This window comes from Haliaeetus albicilla, chromosome 18 (assembly GCF_947461875.1).
Source record: "Haliaeetus albicilla chromosome 18, bHalAlb1.1, whole genome shotgun sequence".
Lineage (NCBI taxonomy): Eukaryota > Metazoa > Chordata > Aves > Accipitriformes > Accipitridae > Haliaeetus > Haliaeetus albicilla.
Genome location: NC_091500.1, coordinates 376,660 through 391,434, shown reverse-complemented (window position 1 = coordinate 391,434; position 14,775 = coordinate 376,660). Strand labels below are relative to the sequence as shown.

Genomic DNA, 14,775 nt, shown 5'->3' with positions numbered 1-14,775 from the left:
GGGCACAGCCCCACATGGCACAGCCAGGCTCAGCTCGGCGCTGCCCGGCACGGCACACGTGGCCATGGCGTGGTGAGGGACACCCAGGACCCTGCAGTGCCCGGCATTCGGCCCCCACCATACCCCGACTCCTCGGCCCCAGTGGCACAGCAGCTCTGGGGGCAGCACAGGCAGGGCCCCGGCACAGGCAGGAAGGGTCCCCGGTGGGTGTCCCAGCCCCACACAGCCGCTGGCAGGGCCTGCCCTGACCACAGCGCTGCGGCAAGGCAGGTACGGGCTCCCGCAGGCGCCATGCCTGGGCGCTCCCTGCCCCGTGCAAAGGTTGTGCCACCGGCACGAGGCAGCTTGGCAGGGCCTCGGTGCAGCCCCTGGCACGGCACGAGGACGCGGTGACCCATCCCATCCGCCTGGGGAACCCTGGGCCGCAGCTGCTGCCGGTTCCCCGGGGGCTCAGCCCCGCCACCCGACCCGCACCCGACCGCCTACCTGTGCTACCGCTCCCGCTCCTGCTGCCGTCCCCTCCCACCCGTGCCGCCACTGCCGCAGCCCAGTGACACATTAACCTGCCCAGCGGCGCTCCCACGGGCCTGCCAGCACCCCCGCCCAGTACCTGCCGACCCACCCCTGTGCCTGCTCCCCCCGCTGCACCACGTGCAGGTCGGGGTGCAGGTTTGGGGAGGGTGGGGGACCCCCCCCGCACCCTGCGGTGGCACCGGACCCGGTCCTGTGGGTGCCCCCTCAGCTGCCTCGGGCAGACTCCAGCCCCGGGGTCGGCACATCCCCCCCTGCACGACGACCCCACAGCCGTGTCCTCGCCCCACGGCACCCCCCGCGTCCCACCCGTGCCCGGTTCGGCTCTATGGTCTCCCCCCGGCCCCCTCCCCCTGTCCACCCCCACGCTGCGGACCCGCTGCCCGGCCCGGCCGTGGGACCTGCAGCCGCGGACACGGGTGGGGTCTGCCCCGGGGCGGGGTTTGGGGGGGTCGGTGTGAACAACGAACGTGCCCGCACAAAGCGCCCTGTGCGCGTGCGTGCGTGCAGCACACGCGCAACGGGCTGTGGGCGCGGGCAGCGCGCGCCCCCGCCCCGGCACTCGCGCGCATGCGCGCGGGCGTGGCCCCGGGGGCAGGTCCGCATGGCCGCGCCCTTCCCTCGCCCCGCCCGCGGTGGGAGTAACGGCGTAACGACGGGTTCTGATTGGCGGAGCCTTGAGGGGCGTGGTGCGGTCAGGGGGCGGGACCTAACTGGAGGCGGGCAGAGGCGGGGCGGGGCGGGCCGGACGCTGCCGGTGCCGGTACTGGAGCGGAGCGGACCCAGCATGGCAGCGAGGGCGGCCGCCCGGCGGGACCCCGAGCGCGTCCTGGCGGGAGGGGAGAAGCGGATCCTGTGCGTTGGGCTGGTGTGCCTGGACATCATCACCGTGGTGCCAGCCTACCCCGCCGAGGACACCGATACCAGGTACCGGTGGGGGCGGCGGGGGGGGCGATGGGACAGCCCCGCCGGTGCTCCTCCCAGGGCCGGCCCGGCACCCACGGCCCGCGGCCTTGCAGGTGCGTGTCGCAGCGGTGGCAGCGGGGCGGGAACGCCTCCAACTCCTGCACGGTGCTGGCACTGCTGGGAGCCCCCTGCGCCTTCATGGGCTCGCTGGCCCCCGGGCATGCCGGAGAGTAAGTGGGGTGCGGGGGGGTGGGGGGGGACCCGGGGCCACCCCCGCCTTGACGTTCCCACCGGGCCCTCCACTTCTCTTCCGACGGCAGCTTCGTCCCAGCCGAGCTGTGGCACAGCTGGCTGGACACGTGCCATGTGGTGCCACAGCCACCCGCCTGCCTCCATCGTCACTGCCGGTGCCAGCCGGGGCGCACATGCTGTCCCGCATGCCCGCGGGTGAGCTCACCCTGCTCTCTGTCCCCCAAGTTTCATTGCAGCAGATTTCCAGCACCGGGGCGTGGATGTGACGCATGTGGCCTGGCAGCCCCACGGGGACATGCCCTGCGCCTGCTGCATCGTCAGCGCCGCCAGCGGCTCCCGGACCATCATGCTCTACGACACGTAAGGACACCAGTCCCTGGCCCCGGTCACCCAGCGGGTCACCTCAGGGCTGCAGCACCCTCCCTGCCTTCTCCCTGGCTGAGCCGGGCACCCAGACCACCCCCTGCACCCTGGGGGTCTCACCATGCTTGGCCTCCAGCAGAGGCTCTGCTGGCGCCAGCCCTGTGCTGCCTGCTGGGGCGTCCCGCATGCCAGATTGGGTGATTCCCTGTATTTCTGCACACACAATCACTGCCCATCATCCCTGCAGTCCCTAATCAGCCCCTGTGCCACAGCCGTGATTGGCGGTGGTATCCACATGCTCCGGTATGCGGGACAGCCGGCACAGCCCCTGTGGGGATGCCCGGCACCGCATGTGGCAGCCGCCCACTGCCCAGGACAGCAGTCCCCTGGCCGTGCCGGTGCTGGCAGGGCAGCCATGGTCCTCGCTCTGGCGAAGGGCCAGCTGCGCTCATGCGGGTCAATGGTGGAAGGGTCAATGGTGGGCATCGCCAACCCCCCCGGCTCCAGCAGCTGCAGTGCGGCAGCGGCCATGCTGCCCTTCGCATCCACCTTGGGGTCCCGCTGTGCCATCGTTAATGATTCACCCAGGCAGTGCCACCCCCACGGGGACCTCTGCCCTGGGCAGCACTGAGCCCTCCACAGCCCACGCCGCTGCCCTTCGTTCCCGGCCAGGCTGGGGGTCACCAGGGTCTGCCCTGTCCCACGGCTGGAGGTTCCCCTGACCCCCGCCCCGCAGGAACCTGCCCGATGTGACGGCCCGCGACTTCGAGCGGGTCGACCTCTCCCAGTACAAGTGGATTCACTGGGAGGTGAGACCGGGGCTGGGGGCGACAGCCCCCGCAGTGGGGGCCGGGGGACCCCCCCGGAGGCAGCTGGTGCCGGTGCCAGGGGCTGTGCGCCCGCAGGCCCGTAACGCGGCGGAGCAGGCGGCGATGATGCGGCGGGTGGAGCGGCACAACCGGGCCCGGCCGGCGGCCGAGCGGGTCCACACCTCGGTGGAGGTGGAGAAGCCGCGGGAGGAGCTGCTGCCGCTGATGGGCCTGGGCCACGTGGTGCGGGGCGGGGCTACAGGCTGGGGCGGGGCTACAGGCTGGGGGCGGGGTCAGGGGCCCGGCCCGCGTGTCGGAGGCGGGAGTTGGGGGTCCAGGTACCGGACGGTCGGGGCGCAGGGGGGTGCAGTCGGGGGGTGCAGGGTGTGTGTGGGGGTGCAGATGCGGTATAGGGGTGGCACAGTCGGGGTCCAGGGGGTGTGGTTGGGGTCTGGGGGTGCAGTCGGGGTGCAGCAATGCATGCTTTGGGGGTGTCGGGGGCATTGCCCCCCCCCGCCCCCGCCCCGTCCCAGCCCCTCTCCCGCAGGTGTTCATCAGCAAGGACCTGGCCCAGCATTTCGGGTACCGCTCGGCTCCCGAGGCGCTGCAGGGGCTGCGTGGCCGCGTGCAGCCGGGGTAGGGTGGTTGTGGGAGGGGTGCGGGTCAGGGGGGGCACGACCACACCCTGCACCCACCACCACCACCACCCCCCCCAGGGCCACGCTGATCTGTGCCTGGGCTGAAGAGGGGGCTGACGCCGTGGGGCCCGACGGGGAGCTGGTACACTCGGACGCCTTCCCCCCGGAGACCCTTGTGGACACGCTGGGGGCCGGGGACACCTTCAATGCTGCCGTCATCTTTGCACTCTCGGCAGGTGGGCATGGCCCGGCATGGCCATGGCATAGCTTGGCATGGCCCGGCTCATCCAGGCAGGGCTGACACCTCCATTCCCCAGGGAGGAGCCTGCAGGATGCCCTCACCTTCGGCTGCCAGATCGCAGGCAGGAAATGTGGAATCCAGGGCTTCGACGGCATTGTCTGAGCTGGGCACCCTGTGCCAGGAGACCCCCCACACTCCCCTGGAGCATGCTACCCTCCCCCCACACCCAGCACCCCCCTACCCCGCTGCCAATAAAGCACCAGGGCTGCCTCCTGTGCCTCCCAGGCTGTGCCTGGCCCCTCTCTGCACTGACCAGGGCCCAGGCAAGCACTGGCAGCAGTGCCTCTATTTCGCCGTCCCCGCCGGGTTACACGGGCAACCGCACAATCCCGGCCCCACCGTCCTCCCCAGCCCCACTACAGGCTGTGGGGGGTCTGTAGGGACCCCCCCATGACCATGTGCCCTGAGCAGGGCAGGGAGCAGCCGGGGCACTGCACCCCACAGAGCCATGGTGGGGCTGGCACAGCCCTGCCCATAGTGCCCCACTGCCTACCCCTCCCCAGGGTCCCCCCAAACTGGGGCTGCCTCCCCCTCGAGGGCTTCAATCTCGGGGGCTTCCTCTGCCTCCATGGCTTCAGTATCAGGGGCTTCCTCCACCTCCATGCCTTCAGCATTGGGGGCTTCATCCTGGGTGGCTGCCTGCCCCCCTGCCAGGCCATGACCTGGGCCACTCACCCCTGCGTCCCCCCTAGGTATCTCCGTGTCCACCCCAGGCACAGCTATAGCTCCTGCCAGCAGCTCCCCGAGTTGCTGCTGGAGGGGCTGCCCTGGGGGTCTGCTCCGGCTGGGCAAAAGCAGCAGCTCGGGGGGGTCAAGCAGCCCATCCCTGCTCAGGTCTTGCCTCTCCAGGGCTCAGTCCACCAGCATGGCCACCTGCAGGGACAGGGTGGGGAATGGGGTGAGGGCCCGGCCCAGGGGCTCTGTGGGGTGCGAGGGCTCATCCCCATGGGACCTACCACATCGGGGTCTGGCCACCCCCCATCCCGCTGCGCCAGCACCGTGCCCAACAGCTGCAGCAGCTCCAGCCCGTCCAGGCGTCCGCTCCGGTCGTGGTCGTGCAGCACAAAGAGGTAGAGCAGGGCTGTGGGGCACGGGGTGCCGTGGGACTGGGGCCGTGTCCCTGCCACTGCTGGCCCCCCGGCTCCCCACAGCCTTACCCTGCTCCCGTGTCATGGCCTCCACGTCCTGCTCCGGCGGCCCCAGGTTCCTCACTGCGCTCCGCAGCAGCCTGGGGGTGGTGGGGCTGGGGGTGGGCATGAACCCCCCCCTGCCCCACAGCCTGCCCCAGGACTACTCTGCCCTATAGCTGTCCGCAGGACCACCCTGCCCCACAGCCAGCTGGGCACTGCTTGTGCCCCACACCCACCCATCACCTCCCCCCATGTGCAGACCCCAGGCCAGGGGTGCACGGTCCAGTGGTGTGGGGCTCCCTGAGGGTCAAGGACTCACGGCAGTGTGGGCAGCTCCGGGCTCAGTGGGTCAGTCGTGGCCAGTGGGGCCTCAGGCCTGGCCAGGAGAGGGAGAGGTTACCTGTGCCCCTGGTTGGGGTGCAGCGAGGAGGGGCTGCCTGCCCCAGCCTGGCCTGATGTCCCCACAGTGTCCCACACAGCATCCCCTCCACCCATGGCCCCTGCAGCCCTGTGTGCAACCCTGTGCCCATCAGCCCAGTCCTTGACTGTGCACCCCTCTGTGCCCACCCACCGCTGTGTGCCCCAGCCATGCTTGTGCACCTCACCTGCACCCATGCACCCCGTCTGTGCCTCTGTATCCCCCCTTATGCCTGGGTGCTCATCTGCACCTGCACACCCAAACCACACCTGCGCCCTCCCTCCGTGCCCATGCACCCCCCCTCCATACCTCTGCCCCCCCATACCTGTGCCCCCCAGCCCTGGGGGCAGCCCGTGCCACCGGACCCAGCAGCAGCAGCAGGACCACCAGTGGGTTCCTCATCCTGCGACGTCGGGCGAGAGCAGCAGGGTGGGCACTCCTGGCTGGGCGGGGGGGCCATGCCTGGCCACGGTGTGTACGGGGGGGTGCCGGGGGGAATCCGGCATTTGGCGAGGGGCGGGGGGGGGCTCTGCACGAGGCGCTTCCATACGGACACGGTAACGGCACCGTCCACCCGTCCCGGAGCCCTCCCGTCCCGTCCGGCCTCTTCGCCCCCCTGCCAGCCCTGCCTGCAGCCCCCCGCCTGCAGCCCCCAGCCACCCGCCTTGGCACCTGCAGCGGCTCTCCCCGGCCCCGGCCGCCCCCCCTCCCCATCCCGGGCGGGAGCAGCAGCCCCGGGACGGGGCGGAACGGGGAGCTCCGGGAGAGTCCACCGGCTCCTGCGCGGCGGGGACCCGCTGACACCGTGGGACGGCAGCGCGAACGGGGCGAGCGGGCGGCAGGCGTGGGCGCACGGCGGGGCACGGCGCGCACTGCGTGCACTGCTCACACCGCTCGCAGCAGCCTTTGCACACGCACACACGCTGCACACACAGTGCACAACCCCCCCCGCCACAACACCCCTGCGGCCGCCGCTGCCCACTCACCCGGCCCCGGTCTCACGTCTCGATGCCGCCCGCCCCGCCCCGGGCCACGTAGCCGACACGTCCACCGGCACGGGCACCGGTACCGGCCGGGGACTGCCCCGCCGGGACCGAACCCGCCCGCCCGCCGGGTCCTTCCCTGCCCGGGAGGGTTTCAGCCCCAGCCCGGGGCAGCTCCAGCCGCGCCCCGCCAGCAGCGCAGGGGTTAACCGGCACCCTGCGCCCGTGCCCGCCTCAAAGATGGCTGCCGGCGCGACACGTGCCCGCTCCGGGGCGGGGCGTGGTGGGCGGAGTCACGACGGGGGCGTGTTCATCCCACGGGAGGGGCGTGGTTTTTCCCGCGGAGGCGGGCCCATCCCTAGGGGCGTGTCCGTCCCTCAGGGGCGGGGCCGTCCCGGTGCGGAGGCGGTGATGGGCGCGGAGGAGCCCCCGGTGCCGGTCCCGGTGTTGTCCCCGCTCCCGCTGCTCCCGCCGCTGCTGGCGGCCGCCACCGCCGCCCTCCTCGGCTACTACTGGGCGCGGGTGCCGCGGGTGAGCGCGGGTCGGGGCCGGGTCGGACCGTGCGGGCTCCGCCGAGCGGCCTCGCTGACCGGCTTCCCCCCCCGCAGCGGCCGCTGCTCGCCGCCGGCCCGCGGCTCCGCGCCTTCCTGGAGCAGCGCTGCCCCGCCGTGGGCGAGACCTTCTACCCCACGCCCTGGTGCTTCGAGGGCCGCCTGCAGACCGTGCTGGGGGCCCTGCTCTGGGCCCGTCCGCCCGTCTCCTACCGCAGGTGAGCCCGCGGCACCGGCCCCGGCCCGGTTCCCCCCCACTGCCCCACCGACCCGCCGCTCTGCCCGCAGCGAGGCCATCCGCGCCCCCGACGGCGGGCAGCTCATCCTTGACTGGGCCGAGGATGCCGACAGCAACTGGCACCCAGACCCCCGCGCCTGCCCCACTGTCCTGCTGATCCCGGGCCTCACTGGCAGTAGCCAGGCCGCTTACCTGCTCCGCCTGGTGCACCGGGCCAGCCGCGCCGGTTACAGGTAAGCCCCGGGGACGGGACGGCCACAGACCCGCCAGCCCCTCACACCTCCCCTCTCCCCCAGGTCCGTCGTGCTCAACCACCGGGGCTGCCGGGGCGAGGAGCTGCTGGTGGGTGAGACCCCCGAGCCCCCCCCCCCCCGTGCCCCTGGGCAGAGCCAGGAGAGCCCAGCCCCAGCTCTGCTCCCCCCTCAGACCCCCCGGACCTTCTGTGCCAGCAACACCGAGGACCTGGAGATGGCCATAGCCCACATCAAGCGCCGGTACCCACAGGCCCCGCTGCTGGCCGTGGGTGTCTCCCTGGGCGGGTACGGGCAGCCCCCACACCGGGGATGGGCCGGGATGGTGGCACGGCTGCCCCTGACCGGCTGCACCGCAGGATGCAGGTGCTGAACTACCTGGGGCGGCGGGGGTGGGCGGCAGGGCTGGCAGCGGCCATGGCTCTCTGCCCCAGCTGGGACCCCGACGCCTCGGCCGCCTCACTGGAGCAGCCCCTCAACGACCTGCTCTTCAACCAGCGCCTCGCCGCCAGCCTGCGCTGCCTCATCAGCAGGTGGGGGGGACGGGACGGAGGGGGGGGACACACACCACACACCCAGTCCGGGGCTGGCAGCATTGCCTGGCACTGACCCCGGGCCTGGTGCAGGCACAGGGCAGCGATCGGAGAGAAGGTGGACGTGGAGCACGTGCTGCAGGTAGGACCCAGCCCCCCCCCCCCCCCGGCCCTGTGGGCCGAGCCCCCCCGATACCTCCCCCCCCACACCATAGGCACGCACCATCCGGGAGTTCGACGAGCGCTACACGGCCCAGGCCTTCGGCTACCGCTCCTGCCGTGAGTACTACCAGGCGGCCAGCCCTGTGCGCTGGCTGCACCGTGTCCGTGTGCCTGTGCTCTGCCTCAACGCCTCCGACGACCCCTTCTCCCCCCTGCATGGTGAGCTGGAGGGGGAGGTGGGCCGTGGGGGGCAGTGCATGCAGACCGATGGCAGGGCATGCCGGTGGCTAACCCCCTCCCGCCATGCTTGCCCAGCCATCCCCGTGGAAGCCGCCAGGCACCTGCCCCACGTGGCGCTGTTGGTGACAGCCCATGGGGGCCACCTCGGCTTCCTGGAGGGGCTCTGCCCCCGCCCTGGCAGCTACATGGAGCGGCTCTTCGCCCAGTTCATCAGCGCTGTCTTCGAGCACAGGGAGGAGCTGCAGCAGCTGGAGGGGGATGGGGACAGGGACGGGTCTGTGGGGCAGGGTGCTGCGTGACCCCACAATAAACACCCTCCCTGCAGCTGTAGCCGTGTGTCTGTGGGCTGGGAGGGCATGGCCTAGGCCCAGAGCAGCCCCCCCCAAGCCAGGAGCAGTGCTGGAGCCAGCCCCCCGCTCCCCCCCGCCCCAGCACAGAGAGGACAGCACTGCCTTCGCACTCCAGTTTTAATGGCAGCAGTGGGGTGGAGGACTGGCGGGACCCCCTCCTTCCCGGGGCCAGCCCCGCACTGCAGCCGGCACAGTCCCGCTGGGCCGGGGCCCCGCGCGGCTCCTGGGCCCCTCGCCCCCTCCCCTCGCGCCCGTGTCGGGGGGGCAGGGCCGGGGCTGGTCCCTCATCTGCTTCACAGTCTGCTTGGGGTGGGCCGAGGCACGGCCGAAGCTGGCCAGCCTGGGGGTTCTGTCATGGTGCTTGGGGGCGCCAGGGGGCTACAGGAACCCTGGGAAGGTGAGCTGCAGCAGTAGGATAGCGGCCACGATGAGCCCAGCGCAGAGCAGCAGCAGCAGCCAGACGGGAAGGGAGCCTGCAGAGGAGAGGGGGAGGAGGATGGGTGCTGCAGCCCCCCCATACATGCTGGAGGATGGGTAAAGACAGCCTGGCCCTGGGCTGGGGAGCAGCGGTGGGCACCCCAGCACCCATAGCAGCCCCCCCGGCACCTACGTCGGCTGGGGAGCAGGTGCAGCTTGCAGCGGCTGTCGACGGCCACGCTGAGCAGGGCAGCCTCGTTCCCCGCCAGCAGCTCCCGCCCGCCCCGGCTCTCAGGGACGAAGGCCACATCTGTCACCACGATGCCGTGTGCCTCCTTCACGTAGTACAGCCTCTGAAGGGCAGGAGGGGGGGTGGTCCGAGGCAGCCTGGCCCTGGGGTGGGGTGGCACTGGGGCTGCCCCCGCACCCCTCCCTGCCCAGCCGGCCATTCCCCAAGGAGCCCCGCAGCTCACCTGCAGTGAGAAGGCGATGTGGATGGCGACAGAGCCCGTCACCGTGCCCAGCCCCAGGAAGGTGCCTGAGTCACTGCAGGGGGGAGAACAGTGAGCAGGGGCTGGGTTGGCCCCCGGCCCCGTGCCCACCCATCCCCAGGGTACCTGATGGAGAGGCAGGAGATGACCTCATTGCCACAGGGCCGGGTCAGCAGTGGCAGAAAGCTCTTCCCATCCCATTTGGTCAGGTAGCAGGGTGGGGGGCGGCGCTCCCGTTTGTGGGGCACCTGCACCGTATAGAGCCGCAGTGCCCCGGCGTTGTCCTCCACGGCCCCGAACCTGCAGCAAGAGAGCACAGGGTGCATCGGTCCCTACAGCCAGCACCGCCACCCCACCTTCACCCAGGACTGCCGGGGGGGGGGGCCCGCTGGGGCCCAGCACCCTCTCTCCCCTCTCCCAAGCCCAAACCTGGACACAGACCAGCGCCAAAGCAGACAGCAGAGCCACTCCTTCTCCCGGCCCGGGGGAGCCCCTCCCCGCAGACAAGGCAGGGACTGGGAGAAGGCTCAGTCTGGGGTGGCAGCCGCGGGGGTTGTCTGTTCCTAGCCCCCTGCCTGTGTGCCCTGGCCCCTGCCTCACCGGCAGGCCTGGTAGCGGTAAGCCTTGTCAGGGATGCCGGGCAGGTTCTCATTCCAGCGCAGCCCCGTCACCAGCTGGTCCTGCTGCCACACGCAGCACTGGAAGTCCCGTCCTGCCGTCACCACCTGCACGCAGACAGCGTGGGCGTCCAAGGACAGCTCTCCCTGTGGGACCGGGGAGCCACCCGACACTCACCTTGTTGTCAGGACCCAGCGCGATATCTTCGATCTCCCCGTCGTGGGCTTTGAACTCCAGTGTCTTCTTCATGCTGGGGAACTGCAAGGGCAGAGCAAGCATCAGAGCTGAGCCCTGCGGGCCAGGGGTCCCCGGCAGCCCCAGCACCTGGGGTTGTCAGGAAGACGCAGCGTTACAGAACCGCAGGCGCTGCTGATTTGGCACTGCTGGGGCCTGGCCTTCTCTGCTGGATGCACGCTACTGCCAGGGCGGTGATGCCCGGCCTCGGCTCCCCCCACGCCTACCTCCCAGAGACGAAGGAAGCCATCAGCACCGCCAGTAACGAGCAGAGAGCAGTCAGCGTTGAAGCAGACGGCCTTCTGCAGGGCATCGGGGCTGAAATCCGTGCGGACGCTGTGCAGGCTCTCCACCGTCACCTCGCTCGTCTGGCTCTGTGTGTCACCCTGCCCTGCCGGGCTGGGGCCCTTCCGCTTCCGCGGCCCCTTCTCCCCACTGCCTGCGGCGGGGCAGACGGCACGGATCCCTGACACAGCTCCCTGCCGCCAGGCAGGCTGAGCCCGGGAGTCCAGGGCAGGCCTGGCGGGGCGGTTCAGGGCACTGCCCCATCTCCAAAGCACCCCACTGACCACCCAGCTCCCCACACCCTGCCCCACAGCACCCAGGGCAGGTGCTGTCACGCCGCCCCACCCCCCTCCACTGCCCCGGGGGAGAGTGGGACCTCACCGTTGCGGCCGGCCGAGCCGCTCTTGGCCTCGGGCACCTGCAGGCTGAAGCGAAGGATGTGGCAGCTGGCGTCCTGCCCCGCAGCGATGATGTCGTCGGCCAGCGCCATGGTCATAGTGGCGCGGGTCTCCGTGTCGTGGGAGTGGAGCAGGGAGGCGCTGAGCTGCCCCCCGATCTGCTCCAGCTGCAGGAAGTGCTGCGGGACAGGGCTCGGTCTCAGCCCCCACCGGGCCCGCTCCGGCCGCCCCCACCCCGGGGCCGCCCCCGCAGCACCCGCCTGCCGCCGCCTCGGCCCCCCCCCCACGCCGAGCCGGGCCTCCCTCCGCCCCACGCCCGCGGCCTACGCTCCCGCACCGGTCCCGGTCCCGCGGCCCCCGGGGCCTCCCCATCCCGCTCCACCACGGCGTCCGCCCGCCCGCACCCGCGGGAGCCCGCGCCCCCACCCGAGCCGCACCACGCCATTGCGGATGCCGGTCTTGGCGGCGCCGCCGCCGCCGGCGGTGATGGCGAGCAGCCGCTGCGGGTGGAGGCGGACGGTGTAGAGCGGGAAGGGCGCCCGGTACAGCTCGGCAGGCCGCCGGGGCGCCATGGCTGCGCCGCACACGTCAGCGCGCTGCTGCGTCAGCGCGCCGCCGCCGCGTCCGCCCCGCCCCCTGTTCCCGAGCCCCGCCCCATCGCTCTGAGCCCCGCCCCGTCGCTCTGAGCCCCGCCCCGTCTCCCTAGCCCCGGCCCCTTCCCCAGCCCCGCCCCATCGCCTCATCGCCCCTTCCCCACGCGGCGCATGCGCGGCTCGGAGGACCGGGGGGGGTGGGTGTCGCGCGTGTCCGTGGGGTCTGCGCGCCGCGGTCCCTTGGGGTCCGGGGGGTCCTGCTGTCCCCGCTCAGCCCCAACCCCGCCACCCCCACCCACAGAGCCGTATGGGGAGGGGGCGGCCTGGGCCCCCGTGGCCCTGCCAGCCCTGTGTGTGTGTCCCCAGCTGCCTCACTGTGCCTCCCCCATCCCAGCCTTGACCCGGCTGTGCCCCTCCCGTGCCGCCCCCCCCGGGGGTCCTCACCTTGCTGTCCAGTGGGGGATGTGGGTGCTGGGGTGCTCCAGGCTCCAGGTGTGCCGGGGCTGGAGTCAGGGGTGCTGGGGATGGCGCAGCCCCCAGAGGACCCCCTCAGCCTGTGCCGGGTGCCAGCGGGTGCGGGAGCCCCCCCACAGGGTGCGCCCAATGCCGCAGGCGGCTGCCTGCCCCCCCACACCAGCACCGGGCTCCTGTCCCACTGGCGGGGCCTTGAGCGCGTGGGCTGCATGCGGGGCCAGGGCACGGTGTGACCCCACGTGGGTGCCCTGCCTGGCACATGGCCTGTGCCCGCAGTGTCCTGTGCAGGGCTCGGTGGCTCCCGCAGTGCTGGGGCCAGGCCATGGGGTGAGCGGGACTCCTGTGGGCGGCCGCGGGCCGGGGGAGGCTCTGGCTGGGACAGCCCGTATCCTCCTGCTCATCCCACGGTGCCAAGGAGGGGGAGGCGAGACGCCCGCCCAGACGAGGCCGTGGGCCGTGCTGTGTCGGGAGGCGGTGGGGGGACATAACGGCGCTCCCCGGGTCGCCCCGACCCACCGGCGCTCCGCGGGGCCGAGGTGCAGGCAGGAGCGCGAGCAGGAGCTGCCCAGCGGGGCCTGGCATGGCTGAGAGCATGGGGGCAGGCGACGGCGGGGGATGCGGAGCGGGGCTGGCGGCCACGTACGGCTGCTCCCTGGCCACCGCCGCCTCCAGCTCCCGGGGGAGGGGAGGTGCCTGCAGCCCTGCACGAGCTGCCCGGCGCTGCCGGGGAGCGGGCGCAGGCAGGACCCCAGGGCCCTCGTCTGCCAACTCGGGGAGCCCCCCGGCAGCAGGACAGGTAAGGAGCCGGCTGAGCGCAGGAGCGGGACCCCACGGACCCCACACACAGTGGCAGGAGGGAGGCCCAGGGACAGGCCTGCCACCCCTTGCCCCGCTGCACCAGGGCTGCCTGGCACAGAGGGCCCCGGGGGTCTGCCGTGGGGCTGCCATGGGGAGGGGGTGCATGCCAGGCAGCGCCAGCCTGCCCCACTTGGGTGCAGGTCACGGGCAGGACTGAGCCCGGTGGGGTGCAGGCAGGGGGGCACAGGCTGCCCCACGGGACGCAGCTGTGGGGGCACAGACACCCTGTGGGTCTGAGTCCTGGGTTCACCTGGCTCCCCAGGGACAGGTGGCATCGTGGAGGACAGGTGCTGCCCCTGTTTCCATTGGGGCTGGCAGTGCCCACCCGAGCCTCAGCTGTGGGGTGCCATGGGCCCCGGGCCGGCTCAGCCTCCCTCTCTCTGCAGGGTCCCCCCGGGCCACCATGCCCCCAGAATGCGGCACGAGAGCGGAGCCGGGTGCGGGCGCTACGCCGGGCCTTCCTGTCGCTGCAGGCAGCCCTGCCCGCTGTGCCCCCTGGCACCAAGCTCTCCAAGCTGGACATCCTCGTCCTGGCCACCAGCTACATCGCCCACCTCAGCCATGCACTGGGCCGTGGGCCCCCCCCGCCCACACCCTCCTGCCCTCTCCACGGACACCCGCTCCTGCACCCCCTGAAGGTGAGACCACCGCTTCGAGGTCCAGCCCCCCGGCACCGGTCCCCGGGAGTCCCCCTTGCATGCTGGCACCTAGTCCCTGGGGTCCCCCCTTATCCCCCATGCACACCAGCAGCCAGCCCCCCAGTGCACAATGCGGCTGGTCCCGGGGGTCCCCAGTGCATGCTGGCGGCCATTCCCTCAGCTTCCAGCCCCTCCACCCTGGGGTCCTCCAGTGTGCCCCACACACACGGGCAGCCAGTCCCTGGGGTCCCCTCGTCCCCAGGTGTGGGTCACCAGCAGCAGGAGGACAAAGAGCCACCCTCCCAGCCTCAACCCCTCTCCCTCTCTTGCAGAAGTGGCCGATGCGCTCCCGCCTCTATGTTGGCCCGTGGGGGGGACCTGGTCCTGACCCCCCCGGGGCACCCACTGCCACCAGCAGCCACGAGCACACAGGCCTGGGGGACAGCAGGCTGGAAACAGGCGATGGCCCCCCCTGACAACCGGGGTGCCCACGGCCGCGGGAGCCCCCACATCTGCTCTCCCCACAGTGTGGGGAGGCTGTGCCCCAGGGTGGGGATGGGGGCAGCAGCCAGGATGGGGGGGGCTGGTGCCAATGGGATCTGCACTCCCATCCTGCACGGGGGTCCGCGAGTTCCACAGGCACAGGGCCAGGACCCCAGGGACACTTGGGGTGGGCTCTGGTGGGAGCTCCCACCATGGGGCTGGCCCTGCGCCCCCTGCCTGGCCTGGGGGTGGGGTGGGGTGGGGGGCGGCAGGCTGGGGGCCGCCCAGCAGCAATAAACCTGCAGCAAGCACCCGCCACCTGCCTCCTGCCTCCGCTGCACCGGGGCTGTGGGATGGGCCCCCCCATGAGACCCTCACCCTGGGCTCTGCCCTGGCTCGGTTGTACCCGGGGGATGGGGAGATGGGGGGCCCTGTGCCCCCCCCCAGCCATGGAGCAGCTGCCCCCTGGCTGCGCTCACCTGGCTCCCCCAGCCGGGCCCCCCCGTCGGCCCCGTGCCATGGGAAAGGAGCCAGGGCCAAGGCCGCCGCCATAAATCTCCCCTGGCTGGCGAGGATCCCGCTCCAGGGGGAGAGCAGGGCCCCCCCGCTGCTTTGGGAGACTGGGGTCCC

General features: G+C 72.3%; 7 protein-coding genes across 10 annotated transcripts in view; 4 read left to right on the top strand and 3 right to left on the bottom strand.

Annotated features, from left to right (window-relative positions):
- The window catches only part of OST4 (oligosaccharyltransferase complex subunit 4, non-catalytic), a 29,072-nt gene extending 16,185 nt beyond the window's left edge, over positions 1-12,887 (bottom strand). Inside the window, exon 1 of the mRNA XM_069805383.1 lies at positions 12,884-12,887. The gene's annotated coding sequence lies outside the window, so the exon portion shown is untranslated. The remainder of the gene's footprint in view (positions 1-12,883) is intronic.
- On the top strand, positions 65-992 carry LOC138689924 (uncharacterized). The gene is made up of 3 exons (XM_069806572.1): positions 65-72; positions 429-669; positions 756-992. The coding sequence occupies exons 1-3, from the start codon at positions 65-67 to the stop codon at positions 990-992; spliced, it is 486 nt and encodes a 161-aa protein (XP_069662673.1).
- On the top strand, positions 1,266-4,025 carry KHK (ketohexokinase). 3 transcript variants are annotated; one of them, XM_069805358.1, is made up of 8 exons: positions 1,266-1,458; positions 1,551-1,667; positions 1,915-2,049; positions 2,789-2,861; positions 2,958-3,104; positions 3,409-3,497; positions 3,578-3,735; positions 3,817-4,025. In XM_069805358.1, exons 1-8 carry the CDS (start codon positions 1,319-1,321, stop codon positions 3,900-3,902), a joined length of 945 nt encoding a protein of 314 aa, XP_069661459.1. In that variant the 5' UTR covers positions 1,266-1,318; the 3' UTR covers positions 3,903-4,025. The 3 variants fall into 3 exon arrangements, with proteins under 3 accessions (XP_069661459.1, XP_069661460.1, XP_069661461.1); XM_069805359.1 differs by lacking the exon at positions 1,551-1,667; XM_069805360.1 differs by lacking the exon at positions 2,958-3,104.
- Positions 4,025-6,591, bottom strand: CGREF1 (cell growth regulator with EF-hand domain 1). The gene is given in 6 exon segments (XM_069805361.1): positions 4,025-4,673; positions 4,757-4,881; positions 4,958-5,028; positions 5,250-5,306; positions 5,674-5,751; positions 6,335-6,591. Coding segments are annotated over 5 exon segments (714 nt in total). The 5' UTR covers position 5,751; positions 6,335-6,591; the 3' UTR covers positions 4,025-4,289.
- On the top strand, positions 6,713-8,692 carry ABHD1 (abhydrolase domain containing 1). Its single transcript, XM_069805371.1, has 9 exons — positions 6,713-6,862; positions 6,940-7,100; positions 7,171-7,353; positions 7,417-7,462; positions 7,547-7,659; positions 7,731-7,904; positions 7,998-8,046; positions 8,120-8,285; positions 8,382-8,692. Exons 1-9 carry the CDS (start codon positions 6,743-6,745, stop codon positions 8,603-8,605), a joined length of 1,236 nt encoding a protein of 411 aa, XP_069661472.1. The 5' UTR covers positions 6,713-6,742; the 3' UTR covers positions 8,606-8,692.
- PREB (prolactin regulatory element binding) lies at positions 8,756-11,707 on the bottom strand. 2 transcript variants are annotated; one of them, XM_069805369.1, is made up of 9 exons: positions 11,537-11,706; positions 11,083-11,278; positions 10,644-10,855; positions 10,360-10,440; positions 10,165-10,289; positions 9,691-9,864; positions 9,547-9,619; positions 9,267-9,426; positions 8,756-9,129 (listed from the first exon to the last, which is right to left on the bottom strand). In XM_069805369.1, exons 1-9 carry the CDS (start codon positions 11,669-11,671, stop codon positions 9,035-9,037), a joined length of 1,251 nt encoding a protein of 416 aa, XP_069661470.1. In that variant the 5' UTR covers positions 11,672-11,706; the 3' UTR covers positions 8,756-9,034. The 2 variants fall into 2 exon arrangements, with proteins under 2 accessions (XP_069661470.1, XP_069661471.1); XM_069805370.1 differs by lacking the exon at positions 9,267-9,426 and having other exon boundaries at positions 11,537-11,707.
- Positions 11,782-14,380, top strand: TCF23 (transcription factor 23). Its single transcript, XM_069805380.1, has 3 exons — positions 11,782-12,962; positions 13,411-13,662; positions 13,995-14,380. The coding sequence occupies exons 1-3, from the start codon at positions 12,747-12,749 to the stop codon at positions 14,136-14,138; spliced, it is 612 nt and encodes a 203-aa protein (XP_069661481.1). The 5' UTR covers positions 11,782-12,746; the 3' UTR covers positions 14,139-14,380.
- Positions 14,381-14,775: the final 395 nt, after the last annotated feature.